At 42.5% G+C, this 25,314-nt stretch overlaps 1 protein-coding gene across 4 annotated transcripts in view; it reads left to right on the top strand.

The window, feature by feature from the left end:
- Positions 1–25,314, top strand: part of MED27 (mediator complex subunit 27) — a 405,350-nt gene that overhangs the window by 280,960 nt on the left and 99,076 nt on the right. For all 4 annotated transcript variants that reach the window (XM_030207783.1, XM_030207784.1, XM_030207785.1 and 1 more), the window contains one exon: positions 24,220–24,313. In XM_030207783.1, the coding sequence (XP_030063643.1) occupies positions 24,220–24,313 (94 nt within the window). The remainder of the gene's footprint in view (positions 1–24,219; positions 24,314–25,314) is intronic.

Here is a 25,314-nt window from a genome sequence, read left to right on the forward strand (position 1 = left end):
ACAATCTCTAAATCCTGCCAAATACTAAACTGAAGAAAAAGAGAACCAGATATGGGAAAGGGAAGAAAAATCAACAAGAACTGATAAACAGAAAGTCCATCATAAAAATAAATCCTACAACTTGGAGGTTTCTTGACTAATTAAATCTGTGCACATCCACGACAAGCTGCAGTTTGTAAAATTCTTCGGACACGCTGTTCCATCTTTTGTTCACATAGTGCTTCTTTGAAACTTTTGCTGTAAACAACAGAAGCAGATTTGTTTGCCTTCTAATGAAGGCAGAAGCGTACAAGTCAGAGAACGTTTCAGCGTCTGCCTTCATTAGGCAGTGGGTGGATTATCAGTGCTTTATATCTTCCAGTTTTTCCCTATTGTACCAATTTATTTTGATGACTGATTAGTATCTACTGGGTTCTGCATTGTGTTCGCTGAAGGTCCTGTTTGACCGTTTGTGTCCTGTATTTGTTGCTTTCTTTAAACCCTGAGCCTGCAGTGCACGCTCATTTAGTGTGTCAGTGTGTGTATAGATATGTCTCCAAATTAACTCCATCTGTCTGTCGAATGTATACACAGAACACTGAGGTATTTATAGTATGAAGACATATGCATGTGCCCTGCGTAATATTGCAGATCCATGTTTAACAGCATTCTGATTGTAAAGATGAGTGTTTGGCTCTGCAAAACCAGTACAAGCTTTTGTTTCTTCCTTTCTGTGGAAGTACCACTTTGCTGCACACTGGCAGTAACAAGAAAACCTCATGTGGAGCACTGCTACTTTAGAAAAGGTGGTTTGGACAAGTTCTGGAGGACAGGTCCATTACGATTAGCCAGATAAAAATTTGGGGATTGCCTCCCTAAATCTGTTGGGTATTGTCCTGGATTGACCACTACCAGGATATGAGGCTGTCACATATGTTTCTTAACTATGCCACAGAGTATTATACTTGGCAGACTCTATAAACCTCATGATCCTTATGTACCCCATTAGATTGTGGTTCTTTCAGGTTACTGTTTTTGAAGTTTTGCTCTCTGTTTACTAGAACAGTTCTGATAGGACAAATATCATGAAGTATCTTGTACACTTTTTCAACCAGTTGATCAGAAATGACTTCTTTATTGTTTCTGCTAGACCAGTCCATACCATTGGGTTGTGTTCCTTTCCTACCTGCAAATGGAGGTAGAGATACTGAACTCTTTCCAGTGACATCACCAGTATATGGCTGGTGCCTCCTGAAGTTCTCTGGCTCAGCAGATGGTAAGGTGGTAGGGCTGGTGCAGCAGATCTGAGACCTAGCTCACCATACTACTGGCCTTACTCTTGACGTTCAGTCCACAGACCTTACACAGTAGAACACAGAGGTTAGCCTCCACAGACCCAAGCTAGAGCCCCACAGGTTCCATCTTGGTGTGGCGCCAGACTCGGGCCTTTTTGGGTCCTTGCTTGTGGATGGAGGCACAGGTCCCTGTCACCCTTGGGTTCCCTGCAGGCAATCCTGAAAAAAAAAAGTACTTCGTTACCTGGCTAAACTTTATTCCATTGTCATCAGGTGAGTAAAACTTAGTTTAAAAATCCTATAGATACCTTAAAGAGCCTGGGAGAGCGGGGGGGGGGGGATGTTAGGGAGCCAAGAGTTCCAAGATTCAGGTGAGGAAGGTCTCAACATGCCATCCACATGCATAGGCATGCCTGCTGGCCTGCACTGAATGTGGAAGCCACTGGCTGAACGCAGCTGCTGGTTTCCTCTGCCCTATGGCCACCATGGAAACAGGCACAGCAGGAATGGCCATGGTGGAACCCCAGAGTTGGACTGGGTGACTCACAATCCAGTTACAGCCACTGCCATTCCTGCTGTGCCTGTTTCCATGGTGGCCATTTTGCCATCATCCCCTCAGACATTACAGCAGGAGCAGCAGCCACCCCCCCATTGACTCAGGGGGACTACTGGGAGCTGCCTCCCCTGCACCTTGGGGCCTCAGACTGAGAAGGGGACCCAAGTGGACCCCTAGGTGCCCTGGACCTGGATTGGCTCAAACAAGTTGTGACCTTGGTTAAACAGGCAGCATGGGGGGGGGGTATTGTTGTTGGCTCAACATGACTGGGAGCCTAGAGACTGGTTAGGTCAAGCATCTCGGGTATGGGCAGTCTAGGAAGGAAGAGTCCCCTTCCCCACCTGATCTGCAGGAGGAATGGGGAGAATTTTCTGACTCTCTTCCTTGAAGAAACCTGTTTTGGACCTGGAGCCCATTATGACGGAAGAGGATGAGATCTCCCTGGTCATCCATCTGTTTCACCTGAAGGAGCTGCCCCAGCTGGTTGACTTGGCCCATGAGAGGTAGCACTTTGAGTCTCAGGTTTCTCTTCCTGTGATTTCCACTCTCCTCAAAGCCCAGAAGGCCTCCACCTCCTTGGTGTACATTCAGATCTGGTGTGTAGTTGAGAGCTGATGTGGACAGCTCTCCCTATTCCCCCTGGAAAGCACAGATCCCAGATGTTTTGTGGCATCTCCAAAGGGGGTTTGAGCAGGGTTTGGCCCTCAACTCCCTAAAGGTTCAGGTTGCAACCCTTGCCTGCTATTGAGAGATGTTCCTGGGAGTCTCTTTGGCAGTTATTTTGGACATTGTGCATTTCTTTCAGGGGGTTGTTCTTTCTCCCCCCCCCCCCCCCCCCCCCCGAAGTCAAACTGATTCTGCCTTCATGGAATCTGAATCTTTGTCCTTTGGAGCCACTCAAGTTGGTCTTTCTTAAGGGTCTCGCTCTAAAGATCGGCTTCTTGGTAGCTATTGCATCTGCACAGAGGACTTCGGAGTTGTAGCCCTTGTCCTGCCAAGACCCATATCTTTCTTTCTTGGAAGAACGGTTATGCAGTCACTCACCTTTTTACCAAAGGTAATTTTCCTGTTTCTCATGAATCGGGTGGTAACCTTCCCTCCTTTCTGGAGCAGGGATCAGATGCACAATGTAAAAACTCCGCAAGCTGGATGTTAGGAGAGTCTTGCTCTACTACTTGCAGGTAACAATTTTTTTCCATCTGTCTGACTGGTTATTTATTCTCTTCCATGGCTTTGGCAAGGGCCTTGCATCTTTGAAATCATTTATCTCGCTGGATCAAGGTGGCTACTGAGGCTGCATGTATTTACCAAAATAAGCAAGTGCCAAGAGATTTAAGAGCCTAGTCTACTTGGACACAAGGTTGGGGTGATTAAGTCTGAGGATTTCTGCAGGGCAGCCACTTGGTCATTGCTCCACTTATTTGTGAAACATTATTGACTTGATGCACTTAGACAATGGTGAGTCAACCTTTGGTTGGCAGAGTAGTGATAAAGGGCCTTGTCTTCCCCCGCCCATAAGACGTTGCTTGAATTGCCTTTTGTAGTGGTGTACAATTAGATGTAGTCAGTTTTTAAGTGTTCCTGTAGGCTCACACTACAAAATAAAGGTGTTAAGGTGGGATTTGTACCTGGGTCCTTTCATGTGAAGTCCACTGCACCGACTGCTAGGCTGTCCCTCTGTTTTGCTGGGATGTCTGTGTGGCCTGTTTACTAGGGATGGTACCACACAGCCATGTATGGCTTCTTTTTATGCATTTTTCACTGGGACATTTTTTTTAATGGTACCTAAAGAAATACATACTGAGCACACAAACGTCTGTAAATTAGCGATTTTCAAAAGGCAAAAATACCTATTTGGTTTGAAAATTGCTATGATGTTCAGGATGAGAATTCTAGACATTTTCAGCAAAACATCTAGAGTTGAACTTGGACATCATATCGAAAATGCCCCTCCACATAATTAAGAATCCCATTAAAGATTTTGTGGAGCGTACAACATTTCCCTCTTACAGCAGATCCAGTGCACCTTAGAATTTCACAAGGTGCTGAGTCGTGCAGAGGACAGAGGTATTTAGATACTAGTTTTGCTCAGTAGTATGTATTAATATTGCCAGTATTGAGCTCCACATCATCGAACATGTTTTACATTTATGAATGTACAAAATAGTCCTAGTCTTGGTGAGGGTCTCGCAGTGTGAGGTAACACCTCTGGAATCATATTATTCTCAGCACTACATCACATAAGCAAACTGGAACTTCTTTTCCATGGAAAGTATTTATAAAGCAGTTAATGCCAATTTCCATCAAACTTCTAAATACCAATGGCAGGCCCAGACACGAAAGAAAGCGCTATGCGTAGTTAATGGAAAATTCTCTTCTGGGCTGCATTTGGAAATGCTGGTGCCATGCAGTATAGAACTACAATGCATCTTTTATAATGATGCAAAAGAAAAAAAACAACTAAATGATTCACAATATTAAAGCTCAGCATTGCAAAGCTGATTGGTCCCTTGAGCCAATGCATATATCATTTTACAGAAAAAGTGGTAGTTTACTCTGTTGTACTTGATGATAATTTTTACCTCATTGTCCTTGTACACCAGATAATTCACAAGGTCATAACTTCCTTGCCTCAGAAGGTTTACAGTCTTAGTTTAGGAGTGAGTGACGGGATTTTCTGCTCCATACTAGTAGCCGGGTACAGGGAAACTGGATTAGTGAATTCCCTGATAGTAAACAGATTGTCTTACTTGACATTTTCATTTGCTAGGCAGCTTTTTCTAAAATTAATTATTTTTTTATGAATGTATAAAGAGCTGAATTCTGCACTAGATCATAAAAATAAGATGGACGTGATATAAATAAATTAGTTTGTGTTTTATTCTCAGCATACAACCAGTATCTTCTTTTTCCTGTATTTTACATTCAGATTAAGGAAAACCTTGCCTCTTCCGACATAGTGAACTGATGGACAAACTTGCTAGGATATGAGTGTTCCCTATGAAAGAGAGCCACCAAATCAAACAATATTTTCAGGTTATAATAGTAAAAGTATATGTTTTATTCCTTTTGTTAGGTATTTGAAATGTTCCTAAAATTATTTAAAAAATAATATAATCAAAGCTTTAGCAAACTGTTGTTGTTTGGCTATGGAGTTTGTGCAGAGATGTGCCAAAATGATTTTCAGTTTTGAAGATCACAGTTCACGGCTTGATATGAATGTCATATATTGATGTTACCTGCTATTAATATGCGACATTCTTTGAGATCCTTGCCTGACTCAGGGGTTTAGGCGTGAGCTGACAAATGAACCTTCAGATTCGCAATGTTAATGAAGCCTCCTTGCAGATAAATGCACCTCTGACCATGGAAATTCAGAATGTGCAGGCAATTCTGAGCATCTTCCATCAATCGTGAGAGACAAGACTATTGTACAGCTCTTGAGCAGTGTGACACACAGGTAATTTAGCATGAGAGGCGGATAGAGCCACCACATTTTGCTGTTAAACTCTTGCCAGGTAGAATCGAGGGACAGAAGAAGGGCCATTTTCTAGAGTGTACAGTTTCAAAGTACTCACCAGCAGTAGCTCTTCTCTCTTACTGCAAAGCCTTGCTTTTTTGGTTTTTTTGTAAAGAAATTCAAATACGACACAAAACTATCCTAATGAAAATAATAGTTTCTGATTATTATCAGAAAGGATGAAAAGAGTTAAGAGGTGAATCAGGTGCTGCCAAAGTGTAAATTCAGCCACTTATTTCCTGGGATAGTAAACTTCCCATATTAAATTAGAGAGGTGTATCAAAACTTTGTAAGAAAGAAAGAAAGACAAGAAGTGTGCGGAAGAGCACTGGCACCTGCAGGGAATGAGAACTCCTGCACCCTCATTTCTGTGCAGGCCCTGATAACAGGTGAAATGAAAGCAGAAAAGCTGGAACCTAAGGAAGAGGAGACAGGGTTTGCCCAGAATATCAATCTTAGTGAAGACCGGGGCTGGATTTAAGATTTTAGCATCCACAGACAGGACTGAAGGGCGAGGGCACAGATCGTTTTGTGTAGCTTGGAAAACTGGGGGGGGGGGGGGGGGGGGGGGGGGAGTGAAGGAAGGGTCCTGGAGCTGGTTCTAGGATCCTTTTCTAGGATCCTAGGTTACCTTTACATACAAAAAAAAAAAAAAAAGGCTTAAAATACATGCTCTTTTTGGACTTCTCACATAGGCATCCTGTTGTAAAATCAGATCCTATATGTGTATGCATTGATTGCTGCCTTGGACTCACACTACCTCTCTGCTGCCCCTCTTTGTACAGAGTGTATTTCACAAGAGCCTGCACAATTCCTACTTTAATAAACATTGTTAATTGATGTTGGAAGACCCAAAAAGATTTGATTTGTGGCATGTTAAGGCTTGCACAGAAGGCAGCTGCTAGAATATAAAATTATCCTTTTCTTTTTCCCAAGGTTAATAAATAAATCACATTTTCAACCTCAAGATTAAAAAATGTGGCAGTTCTTTTTTTCATAGTAGGTTGACAGAAGACAGTATCTAATGTGTAAATTTGCATTTTGGTTATCTGTTATCCCATCTAAAGACAATATAGCTTGGTATCTTGTTAAATGCATTTTTTATTAGTAAGCCTAATTAAACATGCTTCATGAATCTCTATGTATGGAACTCCTTAGTGCATTCAGTGATCGGACAGTATGTTTAGGGATTTCTTCAAAGGTAAGCACAAAGCATCAGCTTGACAAGGCATATATGCTTGGAAGGAACTTCTTTCTCTCAAGGTCTCCAGTTTTCTGTTACAGCACTAGGAATTAACTGCCTTTGGTTCTTTTTGCTTCGTCTTTACAGACCTTCACCACTTTCCTGTGTCTTCCAGTTTCTAAGTCACGGGTTGTTGGCTCAAGTCTTCGGGACACACCCGGCCAGTCTGGTTTTCAGGATAATCCATATTTGTACGTAAATCAGTCTCATGCATATGGATGCCCTGAAAATCAGGCTGCCTGGCTGTGCCGCAAGGACTTGATTGAAAACCACTGCTCCAAACATTCGACTTTACAGCATACTTAAACTCTTTGCAGTTTGTTTTGTTTCAGTCTTAGTGTCATTCTTTTTATAGACAGAGAGGCAGATGCAGTTACCTTGCATTAGAGCCATGTGCTAAAGCTCAGCAGTTTCGTAATGCAAATGTAACACAAAAAGTTTACTACTACTACCATTTAGCATTTCTATAGCGTTACTCCCAGCTACTGTAAGCAAATAGCATGCAGATGTTTGCAGTACTGTAGAAATGAATAGTCATAGTGGTAAATTATTGCTGCACTATAAAGTTTGCACTTTAAGAAATAAAACAGTGCACACAGCTGTGGTAAGACATAGCCGTTTGTTGCAACTGGGAATAAAATATCTTCCTTTCTATCAGAGTGTACATGGGGGATTTCCTCACGTACTGACAGGAGGAGAGAGTTCCCTGGTAATTTATGGGCCTCTCATCCTCTCCCCCTTCTCTACCAAAAATATCCCAGGGCCCCAATTGGATGCCCCCGTCAGCATCTCTCACCTTCCTGGAACCCCTTTGCAGTGTGGAGGCAGGAGTGAGTAACCATTGCTTCTACCTCCCAACTTTAATCTTGAAACATGGTAGCATTCTATCCTATGCTTTCTAGGATGCATCTATAGGATCAGTCTACCAAATAAGGATGCATGGTGTGGGGTCATACATTGCCATTTTCCAAGCATGAAGGCAGGAATGAGTGGACTTTGCTCCTGCCTCTCAATTTTAAAGGTGCACTGGAGGAGAGGGAGTGAGGCTGTATTGGCAGAGAGGGTCCACTTGGGCCCCAGGGTATTTTTGGTGGGGTCAAGGGAGAGGAGCATGGAGTCCTATGGACCATTAGGGAAATCTCTGGGGTGGGTGTTCAGGGCCAAGGGGCCTCTAGGGCACCACTGAAATCATCAAGAATGAGAGAAAGGGAATCAAGGACCAGTACTGCTGGACCATCAAGAAATCTTTGAACTGGAGGGGATGGGGTGGTCAAGTTTTTTTTTTTTTGTTTTTTTTTTATATGTATATTCAGCTAGTATGATGATTTTATTTTCAACTAGCTGTCCCCGCTGACATTGCTCAGTGATAGGTTAGTATTTTGTAATTGAGAAAAGCAAGGTTTATTTGTGTGTAATAACACTGTATAAGTATGTATTTTTAATGTGAGAAATGAAACATAAAGAATAGGTGTAGATATATATATATTGATGTATTTTTTATTTGTACAAACAGAAAAAGAACACGCATAAGTAGAAAAATTTTAAATATGTTTAATATAATTTATAATAATTTCTCATTTGAGCGCCTTTTGATAGACAATATATTTTTTCAGTTTGGAGCATATATGTATGAAGACTTATTTGAACCAACTCATGAACAGGTGACATATAATTGGCCATGTGAAAAACATGGGTTTTGTAAGTTGACACCTGTGACTTTTTTTTTATTTATGTATTTATTTATTTATTCATTTCAATTAAATATCAAGCAAAGCTTGTACAGAAAAGAAAGTTATTACAATATATGTACATAGGAAAACAAATTTAAGTCAAAAAAAAAAATTAGTAATATCTTACTCAAGTCCACAATTGCGAATTCAAGATTACCAAGTGGAAACTATTATACAAAATATTACAGGAAATAATAAACCTGATCAGACTAGTACTAACAAGGGTCTACATTATTAAGGGTATATTAATCAAAAGATTAACATTGATGTTTTATTAATCTGCCGCTTCAGATCTCCTAGAAACTAAAAATTCAGTAAGTTGCAATGGCTCATAAAATACATATTTCATAGATTGGTACCGAACTATGCCTTTACAAGGATAGCGAAGGAAAAAGGTAGCTCCCAACTGAAGTACCCCTGGTTTACTTAATAAGAACTGTCTTCTACGTTTTTGGGTCTCTCTTGACACATCTGGGAAGATCCTAATTTTTAAACCCAAAAATTCTTTATCTTTATTTTTGAAGAACAGTTTCAGCAGCTGACACCTGTGACTTTTAACGTTTGACCTTGAGCTTTATCGGCAATTCAAAAGCTAGTTGAACTGGAAACTGCAGTCTTTTGAACTGTATCTGATAGATGGATAAGAGGAATTTTAGGTATAAAAATGTGCTGTCCTTTGGCACAACCTGTCAAGACTGTAGCATCAATAATGTGTGGCATTAGAGTTTTAAGAGCTAAACGTGTGTCATTACATAGATTTGGAGCATTTAGATTTCATAGCTGTATGATTGGTGAACCAATTTCTAAGTAACAAGTGTAGTTGATGTGGTGGCATTCCTGGTGGATTCAGAGAATTTAGAAATTCAACCAGATAATTTACAATGTTATTCGTATCTTTACCTCGTGAGCAACAAATACCAGGGGGTTCTGCCTTAAATTTTAGTGCAGAACATGATTTGCAGACAGTGTTCATTTTGCCAATGCTCAATTGAAGAGACTCTTCGTATTCGTTCATTGAATTGTAAGAGAAAGCTGCCCCTTGTAAATTTGACTTTGTTAATAGTCTTCTAGTGGCTTCTCTTTTACGATTACTTTCTAAACATTGAGCATTTTGCTGTCCAGTCTCTTGGGCTCTGATAGCATCTTGTTTGTCTTTGGTACTGAAGTCGTATTTCATTTTCTTCTTTGTTTTCAATACTCCTTATTTGAGCTTGCCTTTCCCTTTGGTGCTCAAGTCACCTTTGATTTTCAACTAATGTTTCATCAGCTCTTAGTTTAAGCCTGCCTTTTTCGCTGATCTGCAAGCCGTATTTCATTTTCCATTGTAGTTTCAACCGCCCTGGATAAAAAATAGACTATTTTGTATCAGGATCCATGACTGGCCCAAACACTATGGTCTGCTTTAAATATATCCAGTTCTGAGGGGTGTGTGAAAATGGCTGAGTGGGGGTGTACTGCTGAGAGTGCATGTGAATGGGTATCTTAGAATGGGTGAGGGTGTGCTACTGAGGAGTTGTACTGTTGAGAGGAGGTGTGAGAATGGGTGAGTGTGATGGAGGTGTGCTACTAAGGGGGTTTTGAGAATGGGTGAATGGGGGTGTACTGGTGAAGAGGGTTTGAGTGGGGGATTTCTGCTGAGAGGTGTGAGAATGGGTGAGTGTGAGTGGGGGTGTTTTGCTCAGGGAGGTGTGAGAATGGGTGAGTGAGTGTTTTACCGAGGTGTGGGAGAATAGGTGAGTGTGAGTGAGGGTGTTTTGCTGAGGGGTGTGAGAACAGATGAGAATGAGTGGGGTGTGCTATTCTGTGTGTGTGAGTGGGGTATAATGCTGAGGGGTGAGTGTGCATGGAAGTGTGCTACCTGGGATGTGTGAGAATGGGTGAGTGTCAGTGGGGGTGTGGTACTGAGGAGTGAGTGGGGGGTGCTGTTCTGGGGTGTATGATTGAGGTTGTGCTGAGAGGTGTGTGAGAATGGGTGAGTGTGAGTGGGGGTGTTTTGCTGAGGGGTGTGAGAACGGGTGAGTGGGGGTGTGCTATTCTGTTGTGTGTGAGTGGAGCTGTACTGCTGAGGGGTGAGTGTGCATGGAGGTGTCCTACTCTGGGATGTGTGAGAACGGGTGTCAGTGGGGGTATGGTACTGAGGGGTGAGATTGGGGGAGTGCAGTTCTGGGGTGTGTGGGGTTGTTTTGCTGAGGGGTGTGTGAGAATGGATGAGTGTAAGTGGGGTGTTTTGATGAGTGCTGTATTAGAATGGGTGAGTGTAAGTGGGGGGGGGGGGGTGAGAATGACTGAGTGTGACTGGGGTGTGTGAGAAAGGGTGACATTGACATGGAGTTTAATACTCCCTTAAATCAGAAAATGTGGAGACTGGATCCCTACCTAGCACTATCTTTTCTTTTCCGATCAATTTGTTTAGGTTGGCTTTCTTGATTAGTTGTTTCTTTCAATCTAGCAAGTGCCTGTCGTTTGGCTTTTACTGTTTTCCTGTCAAAGCACAGCCTTCTTTTCAAGGGCATATTGAAATTCAGTTTACCGCCCTTTTCGAGGAGTGTTCCCCTGGTGGAGTAATGAATTCATGCACACACACACAAACACTTTCCAGTCTGACCCCAATACTTTCTCCGTACCCTGTTCCCACCAGTCTCTGAACCTCCCTTGTACTGAAATTGTTAAGGAAGAGCGTATTATATGACAGAGGGACAACTGCGCAGCTGCTGTCCATGTTCCTCCCCAACAGTCTCTGAGCCCTCATCCTGTCCCAAACAGTTTGTCACTTAGCAACAGCAAGAAAGAACTTTCCGACCTGCAGCCTATTCATTTAATGGAGAGAAGTTCCCTGTGTGCCTCCGTGAACCGAATCGCTTCAAACTGCACGATAACCTCGGCAACAGCGAGTAGAGTCTGCTTGCTGGGTTTGGTGGCCGTAGCTGTTTGGGGGCTGGAGGAGTTCAGACACGGACAAACAAAACAAACACACGCATCTGCTTTACATATATAGATGTTATTTTTGAAGTGTTTGTATGTTGATATTATGAATGTTATTCTGTAAACTTCCAGTATAGTAGATGGTGTGGGTTATAAATAAATAACTGAAGGAAGGAGGGGAATCAAAAGGTCCCAGGCCACAAGTAATCTTTGGGTCACCTGAGATGAAGTGCTGCACATCACCTCAAATTATCTCTTTGTTCTTGTGTAGCATCTTTATGCCAGCCCTGAGCTGGTGTGAAAATGCATCATACTGCACTGAATTCTAGGTGTTTTTTTTTCACTAGGAGCAATTTCTTATTCAGGCATTTTGCATGCATTTACTCTGTCCTTTAGCGCAGTGGTTTTACACAAAATTTTCCCTCACTAGAAAGCTTTGTTTATCAAGGGTAAGTCTAGGGTGAGAAAATGTTGAGTAAACCACTGTACTGAATCATAGCGCAGTTTACTGCATCGGCCCCATTATGGGTTAAATTTAAAGGGCATTTGCTCTAGTAAAACAATGTTTTAAAAAGTGTTTTTCTAATATGCGCATAAGCTTCTGTGCCCTGAATGCACAATAAATTTACTGGAACTGTGCTGAGGTGGGAAGGGGGATAGAATTTACACACATTCCTTATAAAATACAGGTAAATCTACATAAAGTCAGGAAATGCATGTATACTAAATAGCAGCAAAACAACCACAAAGGAGGAAAAAAAGCTCACGAAGCCGTGAGAAGTGAAAAGAAGACAGTGAGGTAAATCCAAGGAGGATAACAAAAGTCTTTATTTGAGATACTAAAAAACGACCTGACATGGCCGTGTTTCAGCCCGAAGGCCTGCCTCAGGGGTCTTGGTGAATCTCTGATGTTGTGGTGTAGTACTCAACAACAGGGAAATTTAATACAAGGATCTGACTGTGAAAATCCTTCTTTTATTTCTGATGTTGTGGTGTAGTACTCAACAACAGGGACATTTCATACAAGGATCTTGACTGTGAACACTTATTTACATTAGCCAACAACACGGCAACTGTTCTTCAGCGTATTTTCAAGACAGAGGATAAAAAAAGGATTTTCAGTCAGATCCTTGTATTAAATTTCCCTGTTGTTGAATACTACACCATAACATCAGAAATTCTCCAAAACCCCTGAGACAGGTCTTCGGGCTGAAACATGGCCATGTCGGGTCGTTTTTTAGTATCTCCAATAAAGACTTCTTTGTTATCCTCTTCTTTTCACTACTAAATAGCAGCTGCAGATGTGTGTGCATATGTTCCATGGTAATTAGAATGTGAATGCATCAGTTTTCAAAATATGTGTAACTTACACATATATGACATCAGGTCTTTATCTGCCGTCATTTACTATGTTACTATGTAAATTAGGCACCCTGTTGTAAAGTTATCCTCAGTGTGGCCATTGTGTCTCAGCAGTTTGTCTTGATCATGCTGCAAGCACAAGATGTGCCTGGCTAATAGTTTTGATGTCTTCCACCAAAACCTGGAAAAAGAAAATATATCTCTTTGTAAGAACTGTTGCCTTAGGCTGTCTAGTCCATTGGGAAAATTACCATGCTCCTTGATTTGGAATGTAAGTCCCACTCAAGGCTGGCACAAATTTCTTAAAAGAACTGCTGTCTGAGAAAAGATCCACTAGTAGTTATGCTGCATCAAGATATGTTGTAGCTGCTTTGACACAACAGTTTCCACATTTTGAAGAGCTTTTGATGCATGTGTCCAAATGTTAGTATATCGCTCCACTCAAGCACTCAACACACAAATGCATAATTCAGTTAGCACAGTTTAGAGCTGTGTTTTTCATTTCAGGGCCCGAGAGTCACTTTACAAAGTGAGGGAAAGTACGCAAGACCAGTAGCGTACCTGGGTAGGGTGGCGCATCGCCCCACCCCCGAAGCGCATCATCCTCACCACCTGGGGGTGCACGGAGCAGTCGCACGGCTGTTGGCTCTGCCTGCTGTTGGCTCTGCCTGTCCCAGAACAGGAAGTAATGTCAGAGCCACGCACCTGCTCCTTGCACCCCCTTGCTGTCTGTACCTGGGGTGGACCGCCCCCACCGCCCTGCCCTTGGTATGCTACTGTGCAAGACTCTGTGAACAGTGAAGAAGTTTTAACACCATGTGGATCAACTTATTGAGAGCTACATCATACTGGAAGAAAATAGAGCAACTGTCCCAGAGGCAGTGCCTGAAGCAAGATTCTGGGAAAGGCCAGGGAGCAGTAACATCCAGGAGAGATGGGCATAACTTGGAAGGACTGGGGACAGGATGATGGTGGCTGATTTTAAGAGAATCTGGTGGGAACCGATACAGATTTGAATAGGGTTGGAGAAGAGGGTTGGGAGAGTGTTTGGAGAATCAAACTTTATTTTTCTTCACACATATATTGCTCTGAGTGTGCCTGTGCAGCTGAACTGGCTACATCATTGGAGAGGAAACCTCCTCCTCTTAGTGAACAGGTAAAAAGGGTGGGGAGATGGGGACCTGCACTCCTCAGGAGAGATCCCTTGGGACTAAGCCAAAGCCTCACCTAGAGGCACTAAGAAGTACGACTGGGGGCTACAGATCTTAGCTCCGAGCTCAACCAAATACGGTCCTGAGATTGATTTTGGAGAAGCCACTAGGTAGAGGAGGAAGCCTGACCAGGGATAGAACACCCAGCACAGCCTACCACCTGCAGGAAGGTAGAGAAAAATACTGGATTGTTCCAGAGAGCACCACAGATTATAACGGGTGATTTACTGGTTGAATTCAGTTTTCTGTACCTCCATCTGCTGGTGTGAAGGGATAGCACCCACTGGTTCAGAACAGAAATTCTCTGATCAAGTAAGATGTAATTTCTTCTTATACACTTTATCAGGCTCCCAGTACTACTACAGCAGCGTCTGCACCAGTGTCCATTGTACCAATGCCAGTTTACCATTCATCAGTTAAATGGTCAACTCTTGCTTAGCAGGAAAGTGTGTCAAGGATCACACCTGAGTCAGCTTGTGATAGAAGCTAGTTCTTTTTTTTTTTTTTTTTTTTAACAAAGGCACTGAGAAGCGGCCATTTCAGGTCCACTCTGAAACTGATACAGCCTTGCCTCCCTCAAGCTTCAGGGTAAAATGTGCTGAGGTGTTCAATGGTACTGTATTCTAATGCTCTTTCCAAGCAATTTCTGTATCAGAGTGCCAGATGAGGCACTGAACATAAGCTCAGGATCAGGATTGTTGCAAAGGTCAGACCACTTGAGCCTATAACATCTTTACTTGTATTAGTCACTGTAGATTGCTTTCAGAAAGGCAGAGTTCTGTGAACCTTTGATCTTCTTTCCTTGTCCTGTCTGTTCTCTTATTTTTTTAGATATGTACAAGTATGTGAACTGCTGTTTCACCAATTTGCTCTGGGGGGTTAGGGGGATATGTCTCAAAGGACCAAGAAAGGACACAGAGGAATGGCGTATTTACAAATACACTTGCCAATATTTTGGGTATTATTATTTTAAAAATAATCGAAGGACTTTAGGTTGTTAAACTGCAGTATTTTTCTTAGCTGGAATGCATTTTTGTTTCTAATATGAGGTACTGTTTTAATGCAGAGACGGTCCTAATTTTTAGAATTTGCATGGGCGGATAAAATGAACAGCATGGATCTTACACGTTGTGTGGGATAAAAGCTATTTAAATCTCGCCTGAGCTGCTAGGCATCACACTAGCACTGGATCAAATCCAGTCAAAGAAGAGAGGTCAGAATGAAACTAGGCACCATCTGTGCAGTGGAAAAATAGAGTTTTGGGCTTCTGGATTAGAGCAGGAGGGCTTATCTTGCTCAGAATCGTTTAAGGGGTTGGGGGTGATAGTTCAGCTTGTAGAACTGGTTTGCATATTTCTTCCTTGTAACTGTGATCATTCTTCTCATACAATAACTGGTTTGAGGAGGGTAATAGTTTTTGCTGACTGCAGAATACCCAGTTTTAAAGTTTAAAACTTTGCAGGTCAGATTCTAGAATAGTTCCCAAACTTGGGGGAAACTCGGATGAGTTCACATCAGTGGACAGGGTCACAAACAGGGCTGAGCCCCACCCTTACCCTGGACCTCCATATATAACCTGTACCCAGCAGAGGCAGAAAGAATGGGACCTGTGAGGCATTTACACGAAATGAACTTCTTTAGCAGCATTCCAGGTGACAGCCACATCCCCAGTGTTCTCTTTTCCTATCAAAATAGCAGCAGCTTTATTATTCTCTGAGATGCTGGAAAAGATTGGCAGTGCCAAAGAGTTTCATGGAAAAACTTGGAGGGAGTCATGTTTGCTTCCAGGCTTTACTGGCATTGCCATTGCTGGATCCCTTTTCAGGCAGATTCTGTCTGGAGTACTGTCATAGGACTGAGTCACAAAGAGTGATACTTAAGAGTTACTTTCTTTTCAATATCACACCTTTTAGCAAAGTGCAAACTGAAACTGCAAATGAAGAAATGTTTAAGGTATTTACTTTTAATTTTCACAAGCTTTCATTTAAGACTGTTACTGAGAAAGTTAATGTTAATTTTGAGCAATGGATTTTGGCTGTTGGATGTATATAATCAATCTGCCCATCAAACAACAGCATTTCATAATTAACTGGTACATCTTCTGTGGGACTCAATCCCCGCAGTAGTCTGCATCAGTCTCCCCCCCCCCCCCTCGTTCCCCTGAACAACATCTATGGTAATCTAGTGGACCCCCCCACCCTTAAAAAAAAATTTCACTGGTGGCCTAGTGGCCCACCCCCTCCCCAGACCCAACCCCCAATTAAAAAAAAATGAAATCTCTGGTGTCTAGTGGCATACTTGACACCTCCCTCTCCCTGATCTCATCCCGCTGTGCCTTTGAAGACAGGCAGGAAAGATGCCCACTCGCTCCTGCCTCCAGCGCCTCCATCTTGGAAAATGGTGGCGGCGCCCAGCCCTGCACCCTGCAGGGCCTACTGCCTTATAAGGGGTGGGCTCAGGAGGGGTGATTTAAGTTTATTTTAATTGGGGTTTGGGTCTGGGGAGGGGGTAGGCTATTAGACCACCAGTGAAATTGTTTAAGGGCGGGTGTCACTAGACTACCAGGGATGTTGTTCAGGGAGATTGGGATGGGGGAGTTTGACAAATTTTTTTTTTTATTCCACACTTTTTGTCAGTGCCTGAGCCAATCGCAGCTCAGGCAATGACAGGAAGGGGGGACATCTCTCAGTGAGCCGTGGATTCAACGTGATAGTTGCATACTCATTGATTTATTGCATTCCGCAGCAGTTTTTTTGTAGGAATCCCGCATGTGCTCTGTATCTCTAACGCTCTGCTTTCTGCATTGGCCCCTCTGTTATGTTTCCTCTCTCCTACCCCACACTGCCAAACCTCCACATCCCTTCTCACCCCACCTAATCCCCCTCCCAGTCCATTTCCAGTCTTTTCCATCCCCTAGTTTATCTCCAGTTCATTCTGCTATCTTCTCCTTGGTATACCTGTCGGTTCCATTCACTACCTCCTACCCTCTTCCCCCAGGACACCTCCATTCCAATTTTTTCATTCTCCCCCCTCTTCTTATTCCAGTCTCCCCACATCTTCAGCAGACTTCCGGTATCTTATCCCATCAGCAGCTCTATTATGAACATTAGAATATTGGTACCTCCAAAGTTTTGGCACACATGGCAGAGGCCTTGTAGGCTTGTACATAAGTCCGGACTTTGAGACATTAGTTATATATTGTGTGTTTCTGTAGGAGCATTCCTTATAAAACCCATATTTAATTATGAGTTCATGAACTGCACAAGATGGTGGGAAGTGTGAAATTTATCTATCAAGAGTATTATGAAGTTTTTTCTTTTTCTTGCACTTTTTTTTAATAGTTTTGCATAAATTCTGTTTCCATCTGTCATCTTTCTTCATATCCCAGTGCCACACAACCACCACCAGCATACCCATACAAATGTATCCACATCTTAGAGCAACAGTAGTGGTTAGAGCACCAGTCTTGACATCCAGAGGTTCCTGGGGGACAGAGAAATACCCAGTGTACCTGAATGTAATTCAGCTTGAGCTGCTACTGAAAAAGGTGTGAACAAAATTCAAATAAATAAAAATAATTATCCAGACTAAGGGGATTATGTTCCTTATTGTTGTTATTGAACTAAAAATAATTATCCAGACTAAGGGGATTATGTTCCTTATTGTTGTTATTGAACTATGTATAGCCGGGAGATACGTGTGAATGTTTCTAATAGGTGTATATTCTTTGTTTGGATGGTTTGCTATGCTTTCCTATCATATATGGATTTCAGAATATGCGTATTTTAATTGTTTTTAATGTTATATTTTATTGTAAACTGTTCTGATTTAATCTGTAATAAGTAATGGTCTAGTAAATAAACAATAAATGATATAGGTGGGATTTTCACAGTGCTTTTTTTGTAGGAAAAAAGATACCGGTACTCATTATGGATACCCTTAGGGGCGTGGTCACTATTGTGTAGCTACACCCACAGTATCCAAGCCCCTTTACCAGCCATGGCACATATAAACAGGCATCATTGAAAATATACCAGTAAAGGAGAAGAAAAATAACGTGTTTTTTTTTTTAATTATAATTTCTGTAAACTGTTACTACTCCAGTATACCCAAAATGAAACAAACCAAATTAGCACACAGACCAGGAATTAGGAGAACAGTCTTGGCAAGTCTGAAACACGATATGTTATCAAAATCTCAGAAACCACAAATAGATCCATATTCAGACACTGACTTGCAGTCACACATGCAGAACAGAGATAGACTCTCTTCAAATTCTTCAAAAATTAACCTGAAATCCTAAGAAGCTAGACTCTGCATGCTGCACAATACCAGAAAAACAGAAACATGATTCCTCCCTATACAGTGCAAAATAAAACAGCAGATGTAAATTCTCAAATTGGACATATTCCAAACACTAAAATGATTTTTTTTCTACCTTTGTTGTCTGGTGACTTTTGTTTTTCTGATCATGTTGGTCCTTGTCTCTGATTCTGCTACTCTGTATCTGTTCTCTTAACTCTGTTTCCAGGGGGGCTTCCTGTCCATTTATTTCTTTACTTTCCTCCTTTCTTCTTCATTTCTTGCCCTACATCCATAAATAAAAGCTGGGTCCTCTGCGGACTTGATTGGAGAAGGTATACAGTCGATCCAGCTTTTGCCTATTTTCTCCATATATGTGCAGTTTTTCTCTTCCCTTTCCGTCATCTCTATCTGTGTGCATCTTCTCATCTCTTCCTTCCCCTCCATCCATGTCCAGTATGTCTCCTGTCTCCCCTGCCCTCCCCTCCATCCATCCATGTCTAGTAATTCTCCTCTCTCCCCTGCTCTCCTCTCCATCCATGTCCCTCAATTCTCTCTCCGCTGCCTTCCCCTCCATCCTTGTCCAGCAATTCTTTCTCCCCTGCCCTCCCCTCCATCCATGTCCACCAATTTTCCTCTCTGTCCTGCCCTCCCCTCCATCCATGTCCACCAATTCTCCTCTCTATCCTGCCCTCCCCTCCATCTATCCATGTCCAGCAGTTCTCCTCTTTCCCCTGCCCTCCGCTCCATCCATCCATGTCCTGCAGTTCTCCTCTCTCCCCACCATCCATCCATGTCCAACAGTTCTCCTCGCTCCCCTTCTCTCCTGCCTATCCATGTCCAGCAGTTCTCCTCTCTCCCCTGCCCTCCCTACATCCATTCATATCCAGCGATTCTCCTTTCTCTCCTGCCTTCCCTTCCCATCCATGCCCAGCGATTCTTCTCTCCCCCTATATCCATGTCCAGCGATTGTCCTTTCTCCTCTCCCCTCCCATCCATGTCCAGCGATTCTCTCCCCCTGTCCTTCCTCCTCCTCCCACTGCCTGCCTGCTTGAGAATCCAGGCCAGCAGTAATCAGCCAATACAAGGCCCGGTACCAGCGCTGAGGAGCCTTCACGCCCAAAACCATGCACTCGGGAAGGCTGTTAGTTCCGCCCTCTCTGACACGTATACATCAGAGGTGTGGTACCAAAAGGACCTGCTACGAGCGGATAGGCTGGAACTAAGGCTCAATCTACTGGTGCTGGGCGTTGCTTGTACTGAGTGATTGCGAGCCCGGACTCTCAAGCAGGCAGCAAGAGGAAACGGGGACAGTGAACAGGAGGTTAAAAAAAAGGTCAGTATGCCATATCTGCACAAAAAAAGCACTGGATTTTCAAAGTAAGCTGACTGGTATTTGATATCTCCCTTCTACTGAGTCTGGTTTAACTGATTGGCTAAATTAGCTGCTCTAAAATTGGGAAGCAACAAACACTTATGGTGCATGAAGAAGCTTTATCAAAATGGCAGGCTTCAATCAAGGTGGCTAAACCAGCTGAGTTTGTCATTTGCATCTATTGAAAATGTCACTAAGTTCTATCCGGTGATCTTAGGCATTTGTGGGCTGTATAAAAATTGGCCCCTAGTCTCTAGGCTAAGTAGATGTGTGGCTATCAGCAGTTGTCTTCTGACTTTTTTGTTGTAATAATTCATTAACAAGATTACAAGGTTTTGTACATTGTTTCTGAGCAGTATATAAGGACTGTTTACTAACTAGAAAAGGTCAGTCACCTATTTTGTGGACAGAACTGAGGCTGAAGCAAACAGCTATTCGGACAGGCTGGCAAATAAAAATGTTTGCTATTCAAATCAGATGCAGAGGCTGAATGGGAGGCCAAAGTAGGGCAAATGGTTAAAAATGAGTATTTAATGAATCTACTTTAGCAGTCTTGTCATGTATGCAGGAACATAAGTCTGGAGACTACAACTTGTAAATGTTTTATGTGAACTATAGTTAACCATGATGGTTCCATTGTGTAGTGAGTTAGGTAATAGGCTGTTATATCTGCTATGGTAGATTGTGGGTGGTCTTAAGAAAACAGTTCTTGAAGGCAGAAAATACATTTCTGTGTATAATTGTATTCTCACCTTTGAATTATATGTAATCAGAGTTTAACTTCTCTAAACCTGATTTGGCACAGGTTGTCTAGGTAGGAAAAGGGATATACAAATCTGGATGTGCACAGTTACCTTTTACCAAAGGGTCATTGAATGCAGAGATTTTTGTAAAATACCTCTAAGGATGTAGGAAATACACATGTAGTTTGTAGCATGTATAGCAGGAACAAACATGTTACAAAGAAATGTGATCAAAAAAAGAGCAGCATCACTTGGGAATGTGAACATGCAAGTGCCAGATTTTATTGTTTTCTGAACTCCTTCCAACCCCAGATACCTTGTTTTTTGTTCCGCTTTTTGTGGTTGCCACCAATTAAGCCGTGCTTGTAAGAGTGGGATTTAATAACTTTTCTCTGAGGACAAGCAGGCTCTAATATTCTCACAAGTGGGTGACGCCAATCTGCATCACCCGGTCCGGCATTTTGTGAAAGTAAAAAGTAGAGCTTTGTGGAGCACGGCTTGCGCTCCGCGCATGTGCGAGTGCTTTCCTGCCTGTCATGCGAACATGGTCTCCTCAATTCTCTCTTTTCTGCATGAGGAGAAGATGCGCCTTTTCAGCCTCTCCTCGCTCGCCCAATTCAAAAGAGCTTTTGGTGCCTTTCGGCTATTTTTTCCTCAATTTTTTCATTGTGGTATTATTTTCTCCCTTTAAGCCCGTGCTTTATTTTCTTAGTTTTGTTTTGCCTGGGTTTAAGTTTCCTTCTTTTTCAATGTTGTAGGGCCATTTTTTTAGGCCTTGACTCCAGTCGGGTTCTTCCCATCTTTTTTTTGTGCCTTGCCCCTTTTTAGGCACCATTGAGTCATTTAATTTGGCAAATGAGGTTTTCCCGTCCATGTCCACTCAGACTCCCAGTGGCTTCAAACGCTGTACCGGGTGCAATCAGACGATCTCGGGAAAGGACACCCATTCTTGGTGTCTGCAGTGTCTTGGGCCCGACCATAACTCTGCTAACTGTGTTTTCTGTCTTCACATGAAGAAGACCCAGGTTTCCCGAGAGGCTCAACAAGAGAAGATTTTTTGAGCCAGGTCCGGTTTCTTGATGTCTGCATCCATAGGAGCCAACTTTTCAAAATGATTGGGGGTGCTGAAATTTTATTCTGTCTGCTGCAGCCTTCACCTGGGCAGTGGCAGCGCCACTCATAGGCTGCCTGCAACCTGTACCAGGACTTCTTCCCTGAACAGTCCCACCCCTCAGTCCCCCTGTACTGTGCAAATATAAAGAGATGCAAATTTCAAAAACTGACAAATTTCAATCACTATACTATAGGTTAACAAATACAAATAAAACAAAAAATGGAAAATATGATATAGAATATACTTAATTGATACCCCAGCACCTAAAACTATGTGCCTCCATTTACACCAACAAAAATGTGACGTAAATCACTGCAAGTAGATTTTGGAATGCCCATGAAATGCCCATTTCCCCATCTGTAACCATGCCCCTTTTGAACTGCGCACTTTAGAATTTAGACACAGTTCATTACAGAATACGCTTAGTGAGTTTGCGTAAATTGTGATTATTGCCAGTTAGTGCTTATTATTTCTTGTTGGGTGCTGTTATCAACTCTGATTAACTTGTTAAGCCAATTAAGTTAAACATATTGTTATGGAATACACTTAGATTTCAGGTCGGAATGCTAGGCGTGCTATATAGAATCCGGCAGATTATATGTAGTTTTTAAGGGGCTGAGTCCAGAATATTTAGCATTGTTTCAGAATTATGCTCCCTCTGTACTGCTTTGTTCCGGTCTAAGGGGTTTCCTTCAAGTTCCTTTGCAGTCACAAACTAAACTAGAAATCACTCGCTGTTTGGCCTTTTCCTACTTAAATTTTGGAATGACCTACCAAATTGCTTATAAACTGAAGAGTCTTTCTCTAGTTTGCGAACAAACTTGAAGACCTGGTTATTCACTCAAGATGTTAACAGATTATTCAGCTAAGTTAGGGATTTAATTGATGATATTTGTTAAGAATTATTTATATTATAAATAAATGATTGTTATTTTATTGTTTTATTTGTAATTTTTATTTGTAATTCATGTGTTTATATATTGTTCTCCACTCAGAGATGATTATATAAGCAGATCATCAAATTGAAAACTAAACTAAAAGTGGATGTCCAGAGGAAGCCAGTGAAGAAGCCCATCTAGATAACTCTGGATACATTTTTCAAAGGCACTTATCCGGTTAGAATGTTCTGCTAACTGGATGTACTGATGAGAGGGATATTCAGTGGTACTAACTAGATACTGCCATTAATTATTTCCTTTGACTGCCTCAGGCAGTGCTGGGGTGGAACTTGGGTAGAGCTAGAGATTATCCAGTTGGCAGTCATATTTAGATCACTAACTAGATAGCTATTGCCGCTAACTGAAAAGCCTTTTTGAGTTGGCGTTGAAACTGCATATTCTGCATGGACAGCTAAGATCCGTGCAGCCACACAGTTGGTGATGTCATTGCATGATGTTGCCATGTTGGAATGATCACCAACAGGACCACCGAGAGGGGGTGCAAAATTCCCCGGACCCGGCCTCCAAGGGGTGCCCGGCGCCGGGGCCTCTCTCTCTCTCTCTCTCTCTGTCTCCTGCTCCTGACAGGCCCCTAGTAATTGGATCCCGACAGGAACAGGAGAGAGAAAATTCCGGTTCTGGGCCCCCCTCTAGCACTGCTCTTTCCTCACTTCTACAGCCATGCAGAGTGGCTGCTTTTCCCCCTCAGGTGCATGCTCAGTTTTGAAACCAAGCATGCACAATGCGAGGAAAAACAGGCGCAGGGCAGGCATGGAGTAAAGAGCAGCACTGGATTCTTCCACTGGCGGGGCCTCGGGATCCCCGCCAGCCCCAGGGTACCTCAGTTGCAGCAGTGGCAATCCTGGGGGAAGTAGCGACGTTCCAGGGGGGCGGTGGTGATGGGGGGGGCAGCAGCCCTGCCTCGGGCCCAGCTAAGTCTCTCAGCGGCCCTGGTTACCAAAGCATAATAGCATTTTTTTTAAAATACAGTATGTGCTACTGAATACAACTGTTAACCACAGTGTGTTGCAAGTGCATTTCAGCCTGCCTCATCCTCCTCATTATGCAGGCTGCAGTACACAACTGAAAGTCCAACAGAGGACAACTATCGTTTGCTGCAACTCTTTGCTAGTACGTCAGTATGTGGCCGCACAGATCCTAGTTGTCCATGGAAAAAGTGAAGTTGCATACCTGTAACTGGTGTTTTCCATGGACAACAGGATCTTATAGCCACACGTGCTCACCTGACCTGTTCCCAACTAAAGTGTGCTCACAATAGATTGTGGTTATTGGTTGTATTCAGTAGTGCGGGGCCACTCGTGATAGTACTGTATTTTATTGTTATTACGCTTTGGTAACCATCCCAACTTGGCACTGTTGTACAATAACATCACCAACAATGTGACTGTAGGATTCTGCTGTCTATAGAGAACACTCAGCACTGGGTAATATCCGTGTATGAATGCTAACCATCCGGTTTCATTTTAGCCACATCAGCAGGTGTTTTTCCTAAATGCTGACTGCTGTGATTAAACATTGGGTGGTCTAAATTTCAGATTTTTAAGATGGTTTTAAACACCAGAGAATTCAGCACTATTGCCCCCTCAAACACTTCTGCCGACTTCAGATCCAATTGTTAGCTAGCACTCTTATATGCCTTGAAGCAACTGTAGATACAGACATCAAGATTTTATGAGATAGGCGTATTTCTTTTGCATGTATACTTTTCAGGCCCACCCAAACTATACCCAGAATACTTTTATTTGAAATTATGTGCACTACAGATATACACGTATAAGTAGCCTTTTATTTTTTAAAAATTGCTACTTAACCACATTGGGCTATTTACATGTTTAAACCCACATGTGCAAAGGCCACATAGACCTCCTAAAATAACCTCTGTCTCTCTCTCTCTTTTTTTTGTGTTAGATATGTTGATGATGTGATCAGTCGAATTGACAGGATGTTCCCGGAAATGACCATTCACTTATCCCGGCCCAATGGAAGCTCTGCCATGCTGCTGGTATGTTTCAACACTGGTCCCAGGGGACTGAGGATGAGGAAATAGCAATTTTGCAAAGTAGTTTATAGCTTATAGTTTGATTTGTAAAAGAGACAAAAATCTACTGGTTAATATGCTATACAGAAACAAATTAAGTGAAGTCAACAGATTAGACGACTAGAATAGGTGGAGTCAGAAACTCATGAGCTCAAATTCCTTTTTCATTACAGATTTCTATGATTCAATTTACCCAGCTTTTATTACATAATTAGAATTTCATTGTTCATTTTTATGCTTTCCTTTTCATTCTGCTAGACCAGTTCAGACCCATGGGTTATGTCACCCTACCTGCAGATAGTGGTAGAGGGGCTGAACTTTCTAATGACATCACTGGTATAAGGAGTGGTGCAGCCAGGAACTTATCAGTATTTCTCTGCCTCTAGCAGGTGGTGCAGGTTGGACTGGTACAGCAGGATTCTTCAGAAGATGCCTGACTCCCAGGGATGCATTCTAGGGCTTGCAATCTCATGGTTGAGCCCTTGGCCAGTCAGTGATTGGTCTATAGACCTTTACCCTGATAGAGCTTGAGAGTCTTTTTTTTTTTCCTCTTCCCTAGCCCAAGCCTTGGACATCCCTCTATTTTGTTCAGCTGATCTGACTAGGATCCCACAAGACCCTTGCCATTGAGGGCAAGTTGTCTTCTCCCCTTCCCGTCCCCTTTGTTCTTCTGTCCACTCAGCTGGGCTTAAGGGGGTGGGAGGAAAAGGTAAGACCCTCCCCCCCCCCCCCCCCCCCCCCCCCATTAAAAACATTTTCTCATGACGTGCTTATTTGGCAAATCAACTTAATACAGAGGCAGTTGCCCACCAGAGCAAACAAATACATTGAAAAAGTTGCTCTTTATTTTCAGTTCCAAAAAGGATTCCCAGCAATTTATTCAAAGTTGGATATCACCCTTTTAAAATAATTTTAAACTATTATCATAGCAATGTTTAACATTCCGTCTCCAAGATAATAAACAT

This window comes from Microcaecilia unicolor, chromosome 6, assembly GCF_901765095.1.
Source record: "Microcaecilia unicolor chromosome 6, aMicUni1.1, whole genome shotgun sequence".
NCBI classification, from domain to species: Eukaryota; Metazoa; Chordata; class Amphibia; order Gymnophiona; family Siphonopidae; genus Microcaecilia; species Microcaecilia unicolor.